We start from the raw sequence: 19063 nt of genomic DNA on the forward strand, positions 1-19063 counted from the left end.
AACAAAATAAAGAAACAAAAATATTAGTTATTATTTGGCAGGTAAGTTTTATGACTACACAGTTTGCCTAGGAGACAACTAACCCTATTTTCCACACTACTAACAGAAGGTATTGAATTGTTATATTAACATAATTCCTAAAAATGAAAATAACCTTTAATAAAGGCACGTAGCCTATATTCTAAAAAACAAAATCATGAGCCTAGAAATATTAACACTCATATATATGTAATGGTCAGTCTCTGCTGTCAGCAGTGGAATTACAATACTGTCTATACTAGAGAGAAGCTTCGTGATATTCTCGTTCATATCCATCTCGCTAATCAGTGGTGGTTCAAGTACATGGCTGAGGTCAAACATTTTAGCGTCCCATCCCTGTGGTAGATGTTCTTTTTGTATTTTCCTGCCAACTATGAAGAATTTTAGAAAACCAGTAGATTGTAAGATCTACACCATCATCAATATTTTTTCAAAATACTGTACATTTATCTGGCAGCATTATCTGATGGCACTAAGTTTCTGAGCATGTGCCGTCTTTAGGAATAACATAATTTTAACTAAGTCTGGATGCATGCACAGTCCACAGTAACCCATACTTAGACTGCGTGTTTTTCTGCTACTGAGCATGCTCCGTACGTAAGAAGCAATTGGCTCTTGTAGGAGCTTGTTGTATTGGCTAAGTCCGCTGTCTCTCAAATGTGCCTGAATGACCGACGATTGGCTACCGTGCACTGGTCCTACTCTAGTGACGTTCTATGAGGTTTTATCAGCCTCAGACTTGCTTTTTCCATTGCCATTGCCTCATTATACCCCGGAGGATGCCATCTCGGTGAAACATGTCGGTTGGGGCTTTGTTGAATGTTTTTAACATACCATTTGCTCATACCCAATTCTGGGATAGCGGTCTGCAGTCGCTTCCCTCTAGTATAGACAGTATGTTAATTCTACTGCGGTCAGCAGAGACTGACTATTACATCTATATGTGAATTATGTGAATAGAATTATTCAATACCTTCTGTTAGTAGTGTGGAAAATAGGGTTAGTTGCCTTATAGACAAATTGAGTTTTATCTATGACATAGGCATCTCCATCTTGAAAATCACCATGTTCCTGTCTGTTGTTAACAGACCATGCTATAGCCGGGGTCTTTAAATGTGAGGTGCGATTATAAAAAGAATTTTCAACAAATTTTTGTAAAGTAAAAGTTTAAACTGTGGAACAAACTGGTTCTTCCGATGTAAAACACCAATTAATTGTCATTTGAATATGTCTATCCCACCCCCTTTTAAAAGAGTTGCACACTAAATTGTGGTGCAGTTTTTAGGGCGGAATCTCCGCAGCGGAAACAAGCGCAGTCCGGCCTCCTATAATGATGCTGCGCTATGTGAAGAATCTAGTCTTTGATTGGCTGCACCATTCACATGGGACAAAACATCAGCCCAAGAAGGCCAGCCTGGACAGAGACAACAGCTGGGGTGGGGGTAAGTATAAGCTTTTTTTAATAAATTTTTAAACAAAAAAAAAGGTTTTGTTTTTATTCTCATTTAGGATTTTTTTTACAGTTTTACCTCACCATTGAATTCAATAGGGAAAAACCAGTAACAAAAGAGCAATGAATCCACAGCATAAATTGATTTAAAATCCACACCGCAGGTCAATATATAAATATTTTTTCTGCAGATTTTTTTCTGCAGTGTGTGCATGATATTTATTCAGATGTCATTCACTTTGCTGCTACTGTTGCTGTAATTCCCCAGCGTTTAATCTACGTGGGAACCCAGCCTAATAAGGTCTGTGATGGTGTTAACTACTTCTAAGGCCCTTCAGGGTCCTTTTACATGGGCAGATAATCTTCCCGGTAAATGAGCGCCTTTCGATGATACAGCATGTCAATTGGCGCTCGTTTGCTCCATTCAAACAGAGCAATTATCGTACTGTATGGAAACGATCAATACTACGATTGTTTGTCCCGATAAATTTGCATCTTGTCAGCAGCACATCCCCTGTTTACACTAGAGATGTGCTGTTAACTAGCGACCATTTTTGTGGCCGATAAATGAGAGTTTCCACGTTTGTCGGCTGATCGTTGGTCTGTTTACACAGGGCAATGATTGGGAACAAGTGTTAGTTTAACGCTCGTTCTCCCGATCATTGGGCCCTGTAAAAGGGCCTTTAGAGAGGTAAATATTCAATGAATGATGAGTTCTAATGACTTTGTTTATTTCTACACTTATATTCTCAAAGTCTCATATTTTCCATAAAGATTCTCTGGGGTCTGTAGGGTGTGATTGCGTGATTTTCTACTAAGATTAAATGTGTTGACATACTGTATTATAGCAATTGTGAAATCTTACCACATTCATATATACATAAAAACAGGAAAATGTCTACGCTAGTGTGATAGCGGTAGAGGTTGACGAGCTTCCAGTCACCACGGATTTATCCTTGGATGGATGCTACGTAACAGAACATCTGCACTATAAGTGGGCATTGTGAGTGATAAAACTGCACTAGATTGAGATATATCACTATATACATAAATACTTAATTTATAAATGATATACATTCTATACAGTGTAATGTCATCATGTATGACTGTTTAAGTAATAAAGTTAAGGTGGCTAAAGTGTATGCCCAGATATAGTTATAAAATGAGGTCACATGATATTTACTTTAAACAATAAGGTAGAATCTTACCAAGTACAGTGAGGTTTAGTTGACTCTCCCGGTTTCCCGAAGGAAAAGTTGCGAATTCACAGATATACGCTCCCTCATCTTCTAGCAGTAGACGACTGATTTGGATAGTACCATCATGGATTGAGGGGTTCTGGAAGACCACACGTTCTTTGTATGGAGGGAGGACAGAGACACCCATGGACGGGTTAAAAATGGCTACATTTTGCTTTGAGCCATTTGTTGATTTTTGCCAGGTGACCTGAGTGATCTTTACATTGGGTTGAGGATTGATGAAGCTACAATGAAGTATAACATCCGTGCCAACATATCCCGATACGGTGTCATTGACCAGTACTATTTGAGAATGAACGCCTAAAAAGAGAGATGGAAAACATATTTAAGAACAAAATACACCAAATTATTAACAACTTACATAAAAGAAATGCAGTTTACAAATATCTGTATGGTGGTACATAGTAGCTAAAACTATATACAGAACACCTTGGATACTATAGATACCGAATTGAAATAAAAAAAGTTGTTTGTCACATTGAATAATTACCTTTTTTTTTTACACTAAATGCTATACTACAGGAAGGGAATTAAGTAAATGCATACACAATATTCAAATATTACCCAACTACCATATCATCCATGTGAAAAAGTAATTGCCCCATAATAATAGGTTGCACCACATTTATCAATCATAATTGCAACTTAATGCTTTCTAGATTTGACATGGTAAATTAATAGTTAATACTTTTTCTTATACTATACTACCAGAAATGACAGCGTCCTTCCCCCCTACAGGACTGTAATTAGAGGTTGTGCCTACCCTACAACATGCCCACATATTCAATCATTTTCAATAGACATGGTCAATGATTAGTAAACCAAAGGTGTGTGAGAATAGTTTAGCTATATGTGTATGTCTGTGTATTCTATACATGCACATTTAATACAGGTAACAATATTGCATTTTGTCAAAGGGGGACACACATTTGTCTGCAACAGTCAGAAGCTCATACCACTACTACCCCTAGTAAGTGCCTCCATAACATTGCTTGCTACAGTCAGTTTTATAGCTTTTTCTGTATAGTAACAGAATGATAGGATCTGGGCAATGAAAATCTATTATTATTGGCTGCCACTCAGGACTTCCTATTTAATATAATACAAATGTTACATTGATTTTTTTTCTGCGTTTAGAATAATTCTTCCATGAAAAAATAACAATCATAGTAAAGTATCTCTGTTGTATGGATGATCATGACCCAATCCCTGGGAATTTGGCCACTTTTATACCAGTTCTTACAAAAACTTCTATAGAATTTCACTATTATTTTTATAGCCTGTTACTAATAAACATTACTGCCAGTTTCGATGACTGGTCATGCCAATGGTCAATGCTACGGACATCCAGATGATATACAAATGATATCCAGCTAGAGCTTGTTCCCACATCTGTTCTTTTGCATTTGTAAAAACTCATTTCCAGATATAACAATATCATTTTACAGATCATTATTATTCTTCGCACATTGATTCTACAGTATTGTTCCTGTACTTTGTAGTGTACCAGATGCCAGTGTTCAACAGTGAGGACAAAGAAATCCCTGATCAAATCTGTTGTTGGACTCAACTCCTTCCACACGGTCTGTAACTACTGCACTTCACTATCCTACCACCACAGCGATCCTATCCTCGTCTATGAAAAATAATTGCATAAATAAAGCACATCTTCACCCAAATAATATATTTTTATATGTGGGCATTATCATTCTTTTGTATGTTGCTCCATAGTCATGACTAGTGTTCCCGTTAGGCTACATGCACGAGTTGCGTGTTTTGCAGCAGAAAATACGCATCAAAACCGCAGGACAACGCAGGAAATTCACATTCTCCCCATGTGACTCATATTAGATACATTGGGGTTACTACTCTGAGGTACACGGGGTTACTTACTATTATAATGTGAGGCACATGGAGTTGTTCATTTAGTGACCACATGTGCCTCACATTAATAGTAGGTAGCTCCATGTACCTCCTATTAGGAACCCCATGCAACTCGTTTTCACCCCATGTGCTCATATTAGCAACACTAAAGAAGAGGCTGGACGCAGCTGCAGGCTTGAGGGAAGCCGACATGACCGTCCTGGTAGGGAAAGGGTTAATGTTAAGAGGTGAGGGAAAGGTGAAGAAGTTGAAGGAGGGACGGGGAGGAGCTAGGGGGGACGGGGGGGCCGTTACTGCGCTTCCCGCTGTTTCTCGGCATTGAGCCGGAAGCAGCGGGAGGAGTAGTACACAAGAAGCAAAGCTCCCCGTTGCCCGGCTTTTTAGTATGGCAGAGGCCCTGATTTTAGAGCGGCTGCGTGCCGCTGCTGTGCACCACGGTCCCGGATGGCTGGAGGAGACCGTGGCTGCATTAACGCGGATCCCGGACGCCGTTTCGCCACGTCGGGCACGGCGTTCGGGGTCTGTTGTAAGGGACAGGCTCCCCTCCCCCGGCCCCCCTACGAGCATGGCTATGGCGGCGGGGGGGGAGTCGGCAACAACCGCTCCTGCGCTGGGCAGGCAGAGAGCGGTAGCAGGGGTGACGGCGATGCAGGCTGTGTCGACCCGTCCCTCTCGGCGGTCCCGACCTCCAGAGCGCCTGAGTCCGGAGGTAGTCCCGCGGACACGGCGTCGCAGAGGGAGCCCGATCCCGGACGCTGCAGGCCAGGCAGCTGGGAGGACCGCCCCTTCCCAGGCCCTGCGTCCTGGCAGGAATCCCAGGCCGCGACGGGGTCCGGCGGTAAGCAGGGAGTCGCAGGCCGGGCTCCCTGTCACCCCTCCCCCATCAGATGGAAGATGTCAAGAGCAAGGTACGGCCGCCCCGCATGGTGATGTTCCGGCCAGGGGGCAGGCTTCGTCAGGATCGTCTAGACGGACGACTAGATCTGCAGCGACGTCGAGGCAACAGGTCCGGTCGGAAGTCTGGGTCCCGGCGGTCGGGCGGCAGGTTGCCGGCCCATCGGTCAGCGCGTCCTCATCCCCTTTCCGAAGAGGTCGTTGGGAGGGACAGTCGTCGGCGAGAGAAGAACTGGAGGAAGGTGAACTGGACGTCTATCGTCGAGGTCAGGATGGTCCGGCTGACGGGAACACAGCGCCTGTGCAGCCCGGTGAGTGTATAACTCCTTTATTGTCTTATCCAGCGATTTTTATGTCGGGTGTCGGCGGGGGGGCTGCTAGCATAGCATCGGGGGCCGGTAGTGGCGCGGGCGGACGCGACGGAGCGGGTTTGGCAGATTTAGTGGGTTGCTTACGGGAGCTGGTGGGGCGCCTGGATAGGGCCGCGGCGCCGGTAGTAACGGAAGTGTCCCCTGCGGTAGTTTGGGAAGGCCCCAGGGAAGTGGGATCGTTGCAGGCGCGTCCTGTGGTGGCGGTTAGAGAGGCGGTCGCGGTGTCGGTGCAGACTGAGGCACAGAAGGACGGCGATCGAGTGCGCATGGACGATCGTGCTCGGGGGGAGGTGTATGTTTGTTTTGAGGGTCCGTTGGGGGCGCATTTAAAGCAGGAGGTGCGTGATCGGATCTGGAAAGATGAATATGTTGAAATTTTTTCTCTCTTGCCGCTGGCTAAATTCAATTTGGATAAGAGCAAGCGGGATGAGAGTAAAAAGGACGAGGAGGAACGGCGGCGGTATAGGCTTATCCCGCAGACGTTCGTTAATTGGTCGCAGGCGTTCGCCATATTGGCTAGTGTGATAGGGGAAAAGGCGCCGGAAAATTGTTCGGCGTTATTTTGTTATTTTGATGCTATTGGGGAGGCTCATAGGGCGTATGGGGGTCAGGCGTGGCTGCGATATGATGAGCAATTCCGTCAGCGGAAGGCGGTTCGGCCGGCGATTCGGTGGGACCAGAAGGATATTGCTCTCTGGTTACGGGTTACGGTTCCGGTTAGGCAGCCCTTTCCCGGGAGCGGTGGCCAGGGAGGCCAGACTAGTCAGAGTGGACCAAGCGGCGGGGGAAAGGCGGGGTTTTGCTGGCAATTCAATGAAGGCCAGTGTAAGTTCGGGGCCACGTGCAAGTTCAAGCACGTGTGCTCCGAGTGTAATGGTGCATCACACGGGGCGGCAAAATGTCTGCGTAAAAAGAGGTCCGGGAACCAGCACGGGGCTGGTCAAGGGGGTGTCGCCGGTGAGGGTGGAAAGGATGGCCCCTTATCTAAATGAGTATCCGGATAGGGCGGCGGCTAAGTTGCTTTATGAAGGGTTTAGTGTTGGTTTTGTTATTCCTCCGCCTCCTTATGAGGTTCCGGTTACGCGGAGAAATTTAAAATCGGCTTACGTGCATGCGGAAGTCGTGTCGGAAAAGTTGTTAAAAGAAGTTTCGTTGGGGCGCATGTCGGGGCCATTTGTGGAGTCGCCGGTGAAAGATTTAGTTGTGTCCCCTTTGGGTATTGTCCCTAAACGCGAGCCCGGAAAGTTTCGTTTGATTCAACATTTATCGTATCCCAAAGGTTCGTCGGTAAACGACGGGATTGATCACGAGTTGTGTTCCGTAGTTTATACCTCATTCGATAAGGCGGTGGGGTTAGTGCGGGCTGCGGGTCCGGGGGCGCTGCTAGCAAAAACCGACATCGAGGCGGCGTTCAGGTTGTTGCCGGTGCATCCAGAAAGCCAACGGCTGTTGGGCTGTTTTTGGAATGGGGCCTTTTACGTGGATCGGTGCCTTCCGATGGGGTGTTCTCTTTCTTGTGCATACTTCGAGGCGTTTAGTAGCTTCGTGGAGTGGGTAACGAGGGGAGTATCCGGGGTCGATTCGTTGATCCATTACTTAGATGATTTTTTGTGCGTTGGCCCGGGGGGTTCGCCGGTTTGCGGTAACTTGCTTCATGCCCTGCAGAAGGTGGCGAGGGATTTTGGGATCCCTTTGGCGCCGGAAAAAACGGAGGGCCCGGTAGCGACGATTTGTTTCTTGGGAATCGAAATTGACTCGGTGGCAATGGAGTGTCGGCTCCCGGCGGATAAGCTGGGTGCTTTGAGGCTGGAGGTGCGACGGGCTTGTAGAAGGAAGAAAATGTCGTTGAGGGAGCTTCAGTCGCTGCTGGGGAAGTTGAATTTCGCCTGCCGGATTATGCCGATGGGGAGGGTGTTTGGTAGAAGGTTGGCGGCGGCAACGGCGGGAGTGCGGGCGCCGCATCATTTTGTGAGGCTCAAGGAGGAGCACCGAGCTGATCTTCAGGTTTGGGATGACTTCTTGGGCCAGTACAATGGTCGCTCGCTATGGATGGCCCCAGCGCAGGATACGAGTGATCTGAATATTTTCACGGATGCGGCTGGGGCGGGTGGCTTTGGAGCTTACGGGGGAGGTCCGTGGTGCGCAGGTCAATGGCCGGCTAGCTGGGTGTCCAGTGGATTGACGCGGAATCTGGCCCTGCTCGAGCTGTTTCCCATCGTGGTGGCGGCTACCATTTGGGGGGACAGGCTCAGGGATAAGAAGGTCCGTTTTTACTGCGACAACATGGGTGTGGTGCTTGCCATTAATAACATCACGGCGTCCTCTCCTCCGGTAGTTCAATTGTTGCGACATTTAGTGTTGGTGTGTTTGTCGCTGAACGCGTGGGTGGTGGCGGTGCATGTCCCGGGTGTACGGAATTGTGTTGCTGATGCTCTTTCTCGCTCGCAGTGGGACCGGTTTCGGCAATTGGCTCCGGGAGCGGAACGTATTGGTTTGGCGTGTCCGGATCATCTATGGGATCTGGTATCGGTCCCGTAGAGCAGCTGTTACAAAGGTCTTTGGCGGGCACGACGTGGAGGGCTTATGCTGCTTGTTGGAGGCAGTGGGAGGAGTGGGTAAGAGAGTTGGGTGATGTCAATACGGATAGAGACAGGTTGGTGGCACTTTTGTATTGGTTAGGGGATGCCTGGGAGGCGGGGTTTTCAGTAGCGAAGGTGAACCGGTTTATATCCGCGGTGGCGTTTGGGCTTAAGTTGCGGGGCTTGCGGGATGTATCGAAGGAATTTCTGGTATCGCAGGCTTTGAAGGGGTTGCGCAGAGGTAGGGTGGAGGCGGATAGTAGAAGGCCGGTGTCGTTTGCTTTGCTGGGCTTGTTGGGTGGTTCATTGGCATCGGTATGTCGTTCTTCAGATGAAATGGATTTGTTTCGGTTGGCTTTCTCGTTGGCGTTCTTCGGAGCATTTAGAATAGGTGAGTTGGTGTCGCCAAGTACTAAACAGGCAGGGGGGCTGAGATCTGGGGAGGTGAGCCTTTTTGCAGATCGGTTGGAGGTATGGTTGCGGAGATCAAAAACTGACCAATTAGGGAAGGGAAAACTGATAGTTTTGTTCGCTCTCCCGGGGTCGGTCATGTGCCCAGTAGAGTGCATGCGTGGTTTTACAAAAAACAGGGGGTCTCCAGATTTGCCTTTGTTATGTCATGTGGACGGGTCGTTCTTGTCCAGGTTTCAGTTTGGAGCTGTTTTTAAAAAATGTTTGACGGCGGTTGGGGTTGCGGCAGGCTCATATTCATCTCATTCCTTCCGGATTGGCGCAGCAACGGAAGCAGGGCGCTGGGGGTTGGATGATGAGGGGGTGAGGCGTATTGGTCGTTGGGAGTCTAAAAGGTTTAAGTCCTATGTCCGCCCCCATATGTTGTAATTTTGTTGTTTATGCTTGCAAAATGTATATGGTGGTGCCTAACTGTGTTTTCCGTTTCAGATTCGCCTCCTTGTCTGGTGTGGTTGATGGGTCATTCGTACGTGCACTGGGGGGCTTTGAGGGCGGACGTCCGCCCGGATGGTCGCCAGTTGCGCATTCCGCGACAGGATGCGGTTGTGCATTGGCTGGGGTTTAGAGGTATGTCGTGGAACAGGGTGTTGGCGGAATTCCAGACATATGTGCGGCTTGATAGGGTTCCGGAGGTTTTAGTGTTGCACGTGGGTGGGAATGACTTAGGAGTCCGCCCTTTTCGTGAGTTGGTGCGGGATATCAAACATGATTTGTTGTGTTTGTGGGTATCTTATCCCAAGTTGGTGGTAGTGTGGTCGGACATAGTCCCAAGGAAGCATTGGCGGTTAGCTAGATCGGTGGAGAGAGTCAATAAGGCTCGGATAAAAGTTAACCGGGCGGTGTCCCGTTTTGTGGCAAAGAACGGGGGCATTTGCGTGAGGCATAGGGATTTGGAGTCAGGATTGGGGAATTTCTGGAGGAGTGACGGGGTTCATCTGACCGAGGTTGGCATTGATATTTGGAGCTTGGCTATAGCAGAAGGCATAGAAAGGGCGGTGGTGGTGTGGAGGAACTCACAGGCTTAAGGTGGTCAAGGCCTGTTTCGCGGTGGCGGGGGGAGTCCTTGAGGCCAGTCAGTACAAAATGGTGGGGGGGTCGCATCGGGGGTATGCGTCCCCCAAAAAAGGTACATGGTTGAAGACTTCATCGGGTGTTATCCCTTTGAAGTGGTCTTCTGGTAGAAGGTATGTCACTTGAAGGCTTCATCGGGTGTTATCCCTTTGAAGTGGACTTCTAGTGGTCGGTATATCACTTGAGGGCTTCAACGGGTGTTATCCCCTTGAAGTGGACTTCTAGTGGGTGGAGCCATCTGCAGAGGTGAACGGTGCTTCCGAGCTGGTTTACGGCTGGAGGTAATTAGTGGTTTGCAGATGGCTAATTCGGTGTGTTCTTGAAAGGAACATCTGAAGGGGCTTCAAGGACTTCCTCTGCTCGGGTTAATGTTAACGTCTAATGGTTATTTATGATTCTGACCCATGTTGGGTCATGTGAATTATTAGGAGGAATTCTCTGGTGGATTCCTAACTAGTTATCCGAATGTTTCGGATTTAAATTGTTTTTATAAAACTGTGAAATTAATAAACGGCTGCTGTGGCCATTTCACATCCAACCTCGGTGTCATGTGTCGTTACTAAATGGGGGTGGGGGATAGTATGGTTTAAGGTTAACACACGACTCTACCTAGGCAGGTCAAGAAGAGGCTGGACGCAGCTGCAGGCTTGAGGGAAGCCGACATGACCGTCCTGGTAGGGAAAGGGTTAATGTTAAGAGGTGAGGGAAAGGTGAAGAAGTTGAAGGAGGGACGGGGAGGAGCTAGGGGGGACGGGGGGGCCGTTACTGCGCTTCCCGCTGTTTCTCGGCATTGAGCCGGAAGCAGCGGGAGGAGTAGTACACAAGAAGCAAAGCTCCCACCCTCCCACCCTTGTTTTGTTACTCCTTAGGTCTTCTGTACGTCCGTATATGAGCGTTGTGTTTTATTTTGTGTGTTTATTTAACATGTTTTTCTTTTTTCCGGAGTAGGTTCTGTTGTCATGGCAGCTGGCGGGGGGAGTCCTTGAGGCCAGTCAGTACAAAATGGTGGGGGGGTCGCATCGGGGGTATGCGTCCCCCAAAAAAGGTACATGGTTGAAGACTTCATCGGGTGTTATCCCTTTGAAGTGGTCTTCTGGTAGAAGGTATGTCACTTGAAGGCTTCATCGGGTGTTATCCCTTTGAAGTGGACTTCTAGTGGTCGGTATATCACTTGAGGGCTTCAACGGGTGTTATCCCCTTGAAGTGGACTTCTAGTGGGTGGAGCCATCTGCAGAGGTGAACGGTGCTTCCGAGCTGGTTTACGGCTGGAGGTAATTAGTGGTTTGCAGATGGCTAATTCGGTGTGTTCTTGAAAGGAACATCTGAAGGGGCTTCAAGGACTTCCTCTGCTCGGGTTAATGTTAACGTCTAATGGTTATTTATGATTCTGACCCATGTTGGGTCATGTGAATTATTAGGAGGAATTCTCTGGTGGATTCCTAACTAGTTATCCGAATGTTTCGGATTTAAATTGTTTTTATAAAACTGTGAAATTAATAAACGGCTGCTGTGGCCATTTCACATCCAACCTCGGTGTCATGTGTCGTTACTAAATGGGGGTGGGGGATAGTATGGTTTAAGGTTAACACACGACTCTACCTAGGCAGGTCATGTGAGGCACATAGGACTTATTTCCTATTAATGTGGTAAGTAGAGTTAAGGGCCTTTTACACCGCGTTCACAGAATGCTCGTTCCCGATAATTGCCCTGTCTAAACAGGGCAACGATCAGCCGATGAACAAACAAACGTTCATTCATCGACTGATTGTATCGTTTTAAATGCAGAAACTATTATCGTTGTCGACAGCACATCTCCCTGTGTAAATAGGGAGACTTGCTGCCGACGTGATTGAAATGTATGGGGACGAGCGATCGGAGTAGCGAAAGGAGCAAACAAACGCCCATCAACGACCTGTCTTGTTGATAGGCGCTCATTTACACGGCACGTCAGGCCATGTAAAAGTACCTTAAGGGCTAGTCCACACATAACGTATTTCATTGCGAAAAATCTGCAGCTTAACACAGTAGCAGAGGAGTGGATGAGATTTTAATAAATCTCATCCACACGCTGCGTACATGATATGCAGAGATTTTGGTAGCTTGTTGTGGGTTTTCCCCATTGAATTCAATGGGGATCTAAAACCCGCAACAAACAGTCAAGTGTTGCAACTTTTGAAGCGAAATCATAGCGATTACGCCATAAAAATCGCAACTTAGAAAAAAAAAACCAACTCCTTATACTTACCTCTGACATTCTGCGGGCCGGCCTGCTGGGATCATGTTTTATTCCATATGACCGCTGCAGCCAATCACATGGGATGAACCGTCACACCAGGCCGGCCTGGTTGACGTCAGAGAGCCGGCCTCCTGGGGTGACATTTCATCACTGGCTGCAGCGGTCTCCTGGGATTAAATGTCTAATTCTGCAGTTTTCCGCAGCGGACATTCCGGGTGAAAAACTACACCTCAATTTGGTGTGGTTTTTCGCCCAGAATTCCCTGCCGCCACTGGGGCGGATACGCTCTGTGCCTTTACGACGGAGCACATCCGCCCAGTGTGAACCCGGCCTAACTATTTCATCTTATATTTTTATTTACTAGGTATTTTGTCTTTTTGACAGATGAACCCATGATTTTACTTTAAGGCTCTTTTACACAGGCCGAGGATCGATTGAACGAGTTCACTTTTGAATGCTCATTATTGATCATCGGCCAATGCAGAATGCCCAGCGAACAGATGACAAACGAGGAAATGCTTGTTTGTCGGCTGATCGGATCTTTTATGTGGACATTAAAATCATTGGATGTTGGCAGCACATCCCCCTGTGTAAACAAAAATGCGCTGCCGACAATAAAGGATACTGTATTTGGCCAAACGATCGCACTAATGAATGTTCCGTCACATACGGCAGTAATGATTGTTTCCTGTAAATGGAGCTAAAGGAGCGCCGATCGTTTTGCTATACTGTTGATCATTCTTGATACAGGCAGAAAATCTGCCTGTGTAAAAGGACCCTTAGGTTCTCCGATCGCCCACTTTGCCCGGCTCTGTAATCACTCCACTAAACAGCTACAAAGGCTTAGAAGGAAAATTGATCATGACCCTTCATCTTAAGAGTTAGTAAATAACGAAAACGTACATAGGAATGACCACGTAACAGCCCACATGTACCCTGGGAGCCAGGAATGCTAACTCCACTTCTTAGACTGCAGTCAACACTAGGTTGAATACTTCAGTGTCTGGGTCAAATATTCATATTTTGGTGATTCTATCTGACAATCATATTTAATACCTGCAGACCAGTTAGGTTATCACCCTAAAAGCATGAGACATATATTTACAAGATTTTTCAAACAAATAACTGGAAATATGTTTGACGTTATTAATGGGGTTAATCTATCAAGACATTTCCTTATGCAAACCCATGGTGAGTCGTATTATTGACGAGGGAAGCTGCTGAAACTTACACAAGTGTGATCTTAACAGTGCCCATTTAAGTGAATGATCAACCATGTAATACACCTTTTTCCATCCAAAGTGGGATATGCGGTGTCTAGAGATCCTTTATTTTGGCTCTAAGAAAGAGATTCTAAAAGGGTATCTATGATGTCCATGTGACTAATGGGACAACCCCTATAAGATCAGACTCTCTGAATCCAATTCCGCTTTTGATACAATGCTCATAGGTTTCACAGGGACCATCCAGCTCAGCAAGACATAACCAGTGAATATTTATTTATTATTTCTGTTACATATATAGCGCCAGCATTTTCCGCAGCACTGTTCAGAGGCCCTTGCTTACTGTCCCCATAGGGGCTCACAATCTAAATTCCCTATTGGTATGTTTTTGGGGTGTGGGAGGAAACCAGAATACCTGGAGGAAACCCATTCAAACACGGGGAGAACATGCAAGCTCGATGCAGATGTTGTCCTTGGTTGGATTTATGTCATGTAAAACGTGCAATATAAACATACAATACAAAGGCAGTATGTAGAGAATGTAGAACTGTCTATAGAGAGTGTCTGATCATAATGTAATAGAAGGATTTCTTTAAAGCTAAAATACAAACCACATAAAAAGAATTCAGCTGAAGATTACTAGCACTGTATGAACAAATACTTTTATTTTAGATCCACCATGTACCCCACATGCTAATTGAACATAACACAAGTAAGTGAAAAATCACAGAGTGAAAAAATCCCTAGATAAATTCCACAACAAATCATTAAGAGAAGCAGCAGCAACTTACACGTTATATATAATTAAAGGGTAGTAAACCGTGAGACTCCGTACATGTCTTAGTAAAAACAACACTCAATAACTGTTGTAGGTGTATTAAATACATGTGCCAAATGCTAAACTTACCTCTGCTACATTGTATACAACAAACACATATCTATCTATCTATATAATATAACTATATATATATATATATATATATATATATATATATATATATATATATATATATATACAAAATATGTCATAATGTTCTAGTGGATATACCATTGAATTTAAATCTAGCTTATTTGTAAAAAAACAGGCATTAACCCCTTCATAACATAATAGTGTGTCAAGGTGAGGTAGTTGGCGCACCTTGACATACTTTTAGGGCAAGGTAATCGTGTGGGAGAACGGATGTAACACACAGCCGCAGTCATGCCGCAACTGCCAGGATTGGAGAAAACTCTTTTCCCAGTAGTTAACCATTTCAGTCCTCAAACATGATTGTGGAACTGTACATGGGGGTGCGTCCATGACATGATTGTCTGGGCTGACGTCACTATGGAGACAGCCCGCGACCAGATAAAGGTCCCAGGATGATCTCTTCTAAAAGCCAGAGGTGTGTCCTAACAGGTGCCCATACATATTTCTATGCACAGGCACAATATATTGAAGCCCAGTAAGCCAGTATATTGTATTCAAAAACATGATAATGAAAAAATGAAATAAGTCCCTTTATGAATTAAGAGAAAAAAAAAGTTAACAAAGAAATTGAATAATAGCGGATTGCTGGGAGTTAGAGAAGCCGGACCTACTAGGGTCAGCTGTTCACTGGTTCAGCCTCGATTGGAAATTTGCTATAATATTACATGTGGATGATGCAATAAAGTCTCACAGTGGCTAAACTGTACAAAAACAATGGTACATGATGAGGTCCACTTAGAATACATTCACACTAGCTGGTAATGGTACGTCAGAAAGCCACGCTATTACCACTTTGGATGCCCTCTGTGAGAGTAGAGAGTCACTAACAACAAGCGCCTTACACTATGGCAGACCTGGTCCATGCATATAATACTACATCGCAACTTCCCCTGCCGATAACAGGGGGTTTCTAAAGCCAGACCCATAGCGATCAGCCGACAACCAGTCGGGGTCCATTTCAATCAGGGGTTGTGAACAGATGACCCCTTTAAAGAAACTTTTTCCAAGCTGCTATATAGCATTGATTATAAGATTAAACTATTTGATAAGCGGACGTTTATGACAAAACTGTGACATGAATGTCTGAGGTTTTTTTTCTAAGCTGTTTTTTCCAAGCTGTTATTCCTACTGCTACATTGCTATGTGTATAAAGTGAGGGGGTCATTACTGGTCATGAAGAAAATGCCGCCTGTGATGCCATGCACATGGTCATCTTTTACCCATCTGTGCATACAGACTAATGCTGCGGGCAGTGTTCAGTCCTTTTATCCCTTGGCGTGACCATTGGATAGAACAGTAGGATCTGGTAGATTAACCCTTCTTATTTATAGCCACCAATCTCCCATATTTTACAGGTTTCTATTAGAGAAAATGCATCACTCTGGCAAAATGAATAAATTTACTCTAAATTTTTATCAAAAGCTTTTCATACAATGACTAACAGAGAAAATATGCCTTTTTACAGAGAAAATGAATAATCCATATTACACAAAGGGCCATGCATTAACATAGCATTATATGTGAAAGCCGAATTATTACAGAGCGTTTGGAAATTGCAGAGTGTACTGTATGGGTTTACAAATGTATAGACCGCAATAAATAAAAAAAATCTAAATATTCATCAGACATTCATAAGGAAAAATTATTAAAGCTGCAAAAATTTTACAGCATTTCCCCCTAAAATAAAAGGCCTTGGAGCAATATCGCCCTGCGTTCCCCTCTTGTGTGACTCTGTTACCTTGCTCTGGAATTTCAGGTGACAACTACTAATTGTAGTCTTTACATTGCCCATAGTAATTGTTAACCACATACCCACAGGCACTGAGCAGCATATAAATCTGAATTGTTTTGCCCCATCTGCTCCCTCTTCCTTATTAAATATCTAATTCCGGCCCTGAATCAGAAGGCGCAGGCTGAACAGAGGATCCTCACAAATACAAGACTGCTGAAGAACATTAAATTGTTGGAGGACATAGGAAACTATTTTCTTAAAGGGGTCGTCCATTTTTTTTTTTTTTTTTTGTAGAATAGGAAATCATCTAGTTTTCTAATATACATGTATTAGAAATTCTATTAACATACATTTCTTATCGTGCATGAGGCCCCTGTCACAGAAGCTAACTGAATATGAGATTATTTAAAAAATGTCTGCCTGTCTCTACGGGATGTGTTCATGATGTCAATAAAGTTACTTGTAAAAAAAAAAAAATATATATATATATATATATATATATATATATATATATATATATATATATATACATACATACACACACACACACACACACACACACACACGAGACAGGGAGAAGGTTGCAATAGCTGCTCCTCACAGACACTGACAGACATGATGACGTGATGTTGCTGTATGTAGAAATACTCAAATGCTCCTCAATTACCTGGACAGTGTTACCTGAATGCCAGTGGTCACATGACTGCCACCATCTTTAGTCCATCCAGTTATCCTATAGATGCATTTCTATGGACTAATCTGTGGGCTACACCATTTCTTTTTTTTAGACAACTACACTGGTATAATAAAGATATGTGATCCGAATTTTAAATACATGTACATTAGAAATCTGTATGATTTCCTATTCTATAAATAAATTAATAAAACAAATTAAAAGTGGACAACCCCTTTAAGTAAAAGTTAAAGAGGCTCTGTCACTAGTTTAGTAATGCTCTAAACGTTTATTATTTTTTCAAAGTTATGAGCTTTTTCTAAATATGCAAATGAGGCTATACTGGACAAATGGGCATCATCGCCAGCGGTTCTCACAGCCCCTGACGCTGTCCTATCAGCATCAAGCTGCTTCACACAGTGTGAGAGACTGAGGCTGGAGGGAAGCGGGAGCACTTAAAATAGCCATATCTCCGGCTGTGGACCACCTAGAACAGTGATTCAGTTGTCATATGAAAGATGAGATTTTAGCTGTGAAACAACCGGAGATATCACTAGTTAAAAACACAGTCGGGAATGGAAGCTATATACTATATGATCAGACTGTGTTGCTGTGCAGGGAAAGAGGGAGAAGCTGTATGCTGATTGTACAGCGTCATACAGAAAATATTACACCACCCAGAGTGAAAAGAAAGAGTCCCCTCCTATTTGGCAAGTATAGTCACATTAGCATATTTAGAAAAATGCTCATAACTGCAAATAATAAACATTTTTGAAAATAAATTACACTGTAGTGATCAGCATCATGGCCCCACTTAGATTAGTTAGGAGATAGGGAATCAATAAATTGGTGACAGCGCCTCTTTAAGCAATGCTGCTTCTGTAACTACACTCCAAGGGGACTATAATAGCCCTTTGATTTTGCTAGGATGGTAACTTGTTTTTTTTAGATCTGATAATCAATAATTCACCTACGGTACATACTGAGCTACATAATGATCTGACATGTCGGTGGTCAGCCATCAGCTGTTATTTAGGTACCTACTATTGTATTAGCCAAGCAGTAACTTAAATGTCACTACCACATAGTAATACTGTATATGTACTATAACCACATCCCGAAAGAGCGCACTGTCAGACAACACACTAGAGAACAAAGGGAGAACACATGGCCGAGCGTCTCCACCCCTGTACATAAAGCACCAGAGATCACAGCGCTGTAATAGCACATTCCCTGAATATACAACCTGCATTAAAGAGGGAACAAGAACAAAGCCTTGTTAGCGATCACAGTAAACACACAACATTAGAGAACAAAGTGCTGTGTGATGCTTCATCTACAATGACAGGCAGAAACCCCCATAAAGACTAAAACTGCAGTGCACATCAGCATCATCACTATTCATTGGCATTTTACTGCTACAAGTCCTTCAAGTGTCAGCACTTGGCTCTGGCTCCATCTGTGTGCTCCATCTTGGCTTAGTGGCATTTCCGCTTATTGCCAGCAGGGGTCCTTTAAATTAATCTACGAAACATTGTTATCTATTTAAATAAATTGCTGTATTCCTAAATGTATTATATGCATAAACATATAGATCGTAATTACATTTAATAGGTTTCCAATTGCTACTTGTATTTAGTTATAAAACATAAGGCTTAAGCTACACGGGCGATTTCTAGTTTTGTTTCTAACAACTTAATTAGACTCTATGGGTGATCTGCGATCATGTTTCATTTAGGAAAATAGAGCTACTAGCAATGATCAAATGTGAATCAATCATGAAGTATAATTAAAGGGATTGTAGACTTTAACAAGCAGCTCTATGACAAAGGGGAAGGAGTAGGATCCAGCGCTGAATCAAGTTTTAAAATGGATTTTCTTTTCCAAGTTTATTGGCAAGATGCTAAAAGGAAGTCCAGTTGTGGAAAGTCCTGGGTTAGTAAGAAGTAAAGGTGATATCCTCAGGCCTACGCGTTTCGGACGACTGCCTCGTCCTTAAACTTGGCTGTAGTGGCTCTATGATTATGGTTTGTAATGTTATTATAGCAGAAATCCAGGAACCCCTATAGTAAAAATTATGGATGAGGCGAAATACATAGACTTCACTGTACATAGCTTGTCTTAGAACCGCTTTATGGATGTGAATGTATGAACACACATCTTCAGGAGGGGTCTCGACTCAGACACTGCAGACAGTTAACAATCATATGC

The 19063-nt window shown here is 44.3% G+C and overlaps 1 protein-coding gene across 3 annotated transcripts in view; it reads right to left on the reverse strand.

Moving 5' to 3' along the window:
- Window positions 1-19063, reverse strand: part of NECTIN1 (nectin cell adhesion molecule 1) — a 238333-nt gene that overhangs the window by 161998 nt on the left and 57272 nt on the right. For all 3 annotated transcript variants that reach the window (XM_075840091.1, XM_075840094.1, XM_075840093.1), the window contains exon 2: window positions 2698-3048. In XM_075840091.1, coding sequence (XP_075696206.1) covers window positions 2698-3048 — 351 coding nt within the window. The remainder of the gene's footprint in view (window positions 1-2697; window positions 3049-19063) is intronic.

The sequence above is a fragment of the Rhinoderma darwinii genome, chromosome 10 (assembly GCF_050947455.1).
Source record: "Rhinoderma darwinii isolate aRhiDar2 chromosome 10, aRhiDar2.hap1, whole genome shotgun sequence".
NCBI lineage: Eukaryota > Metazoa > Chordata > Amphibia > Anura > Rhinodermatidae > Rhinoderma > Rhinoderma darwinii.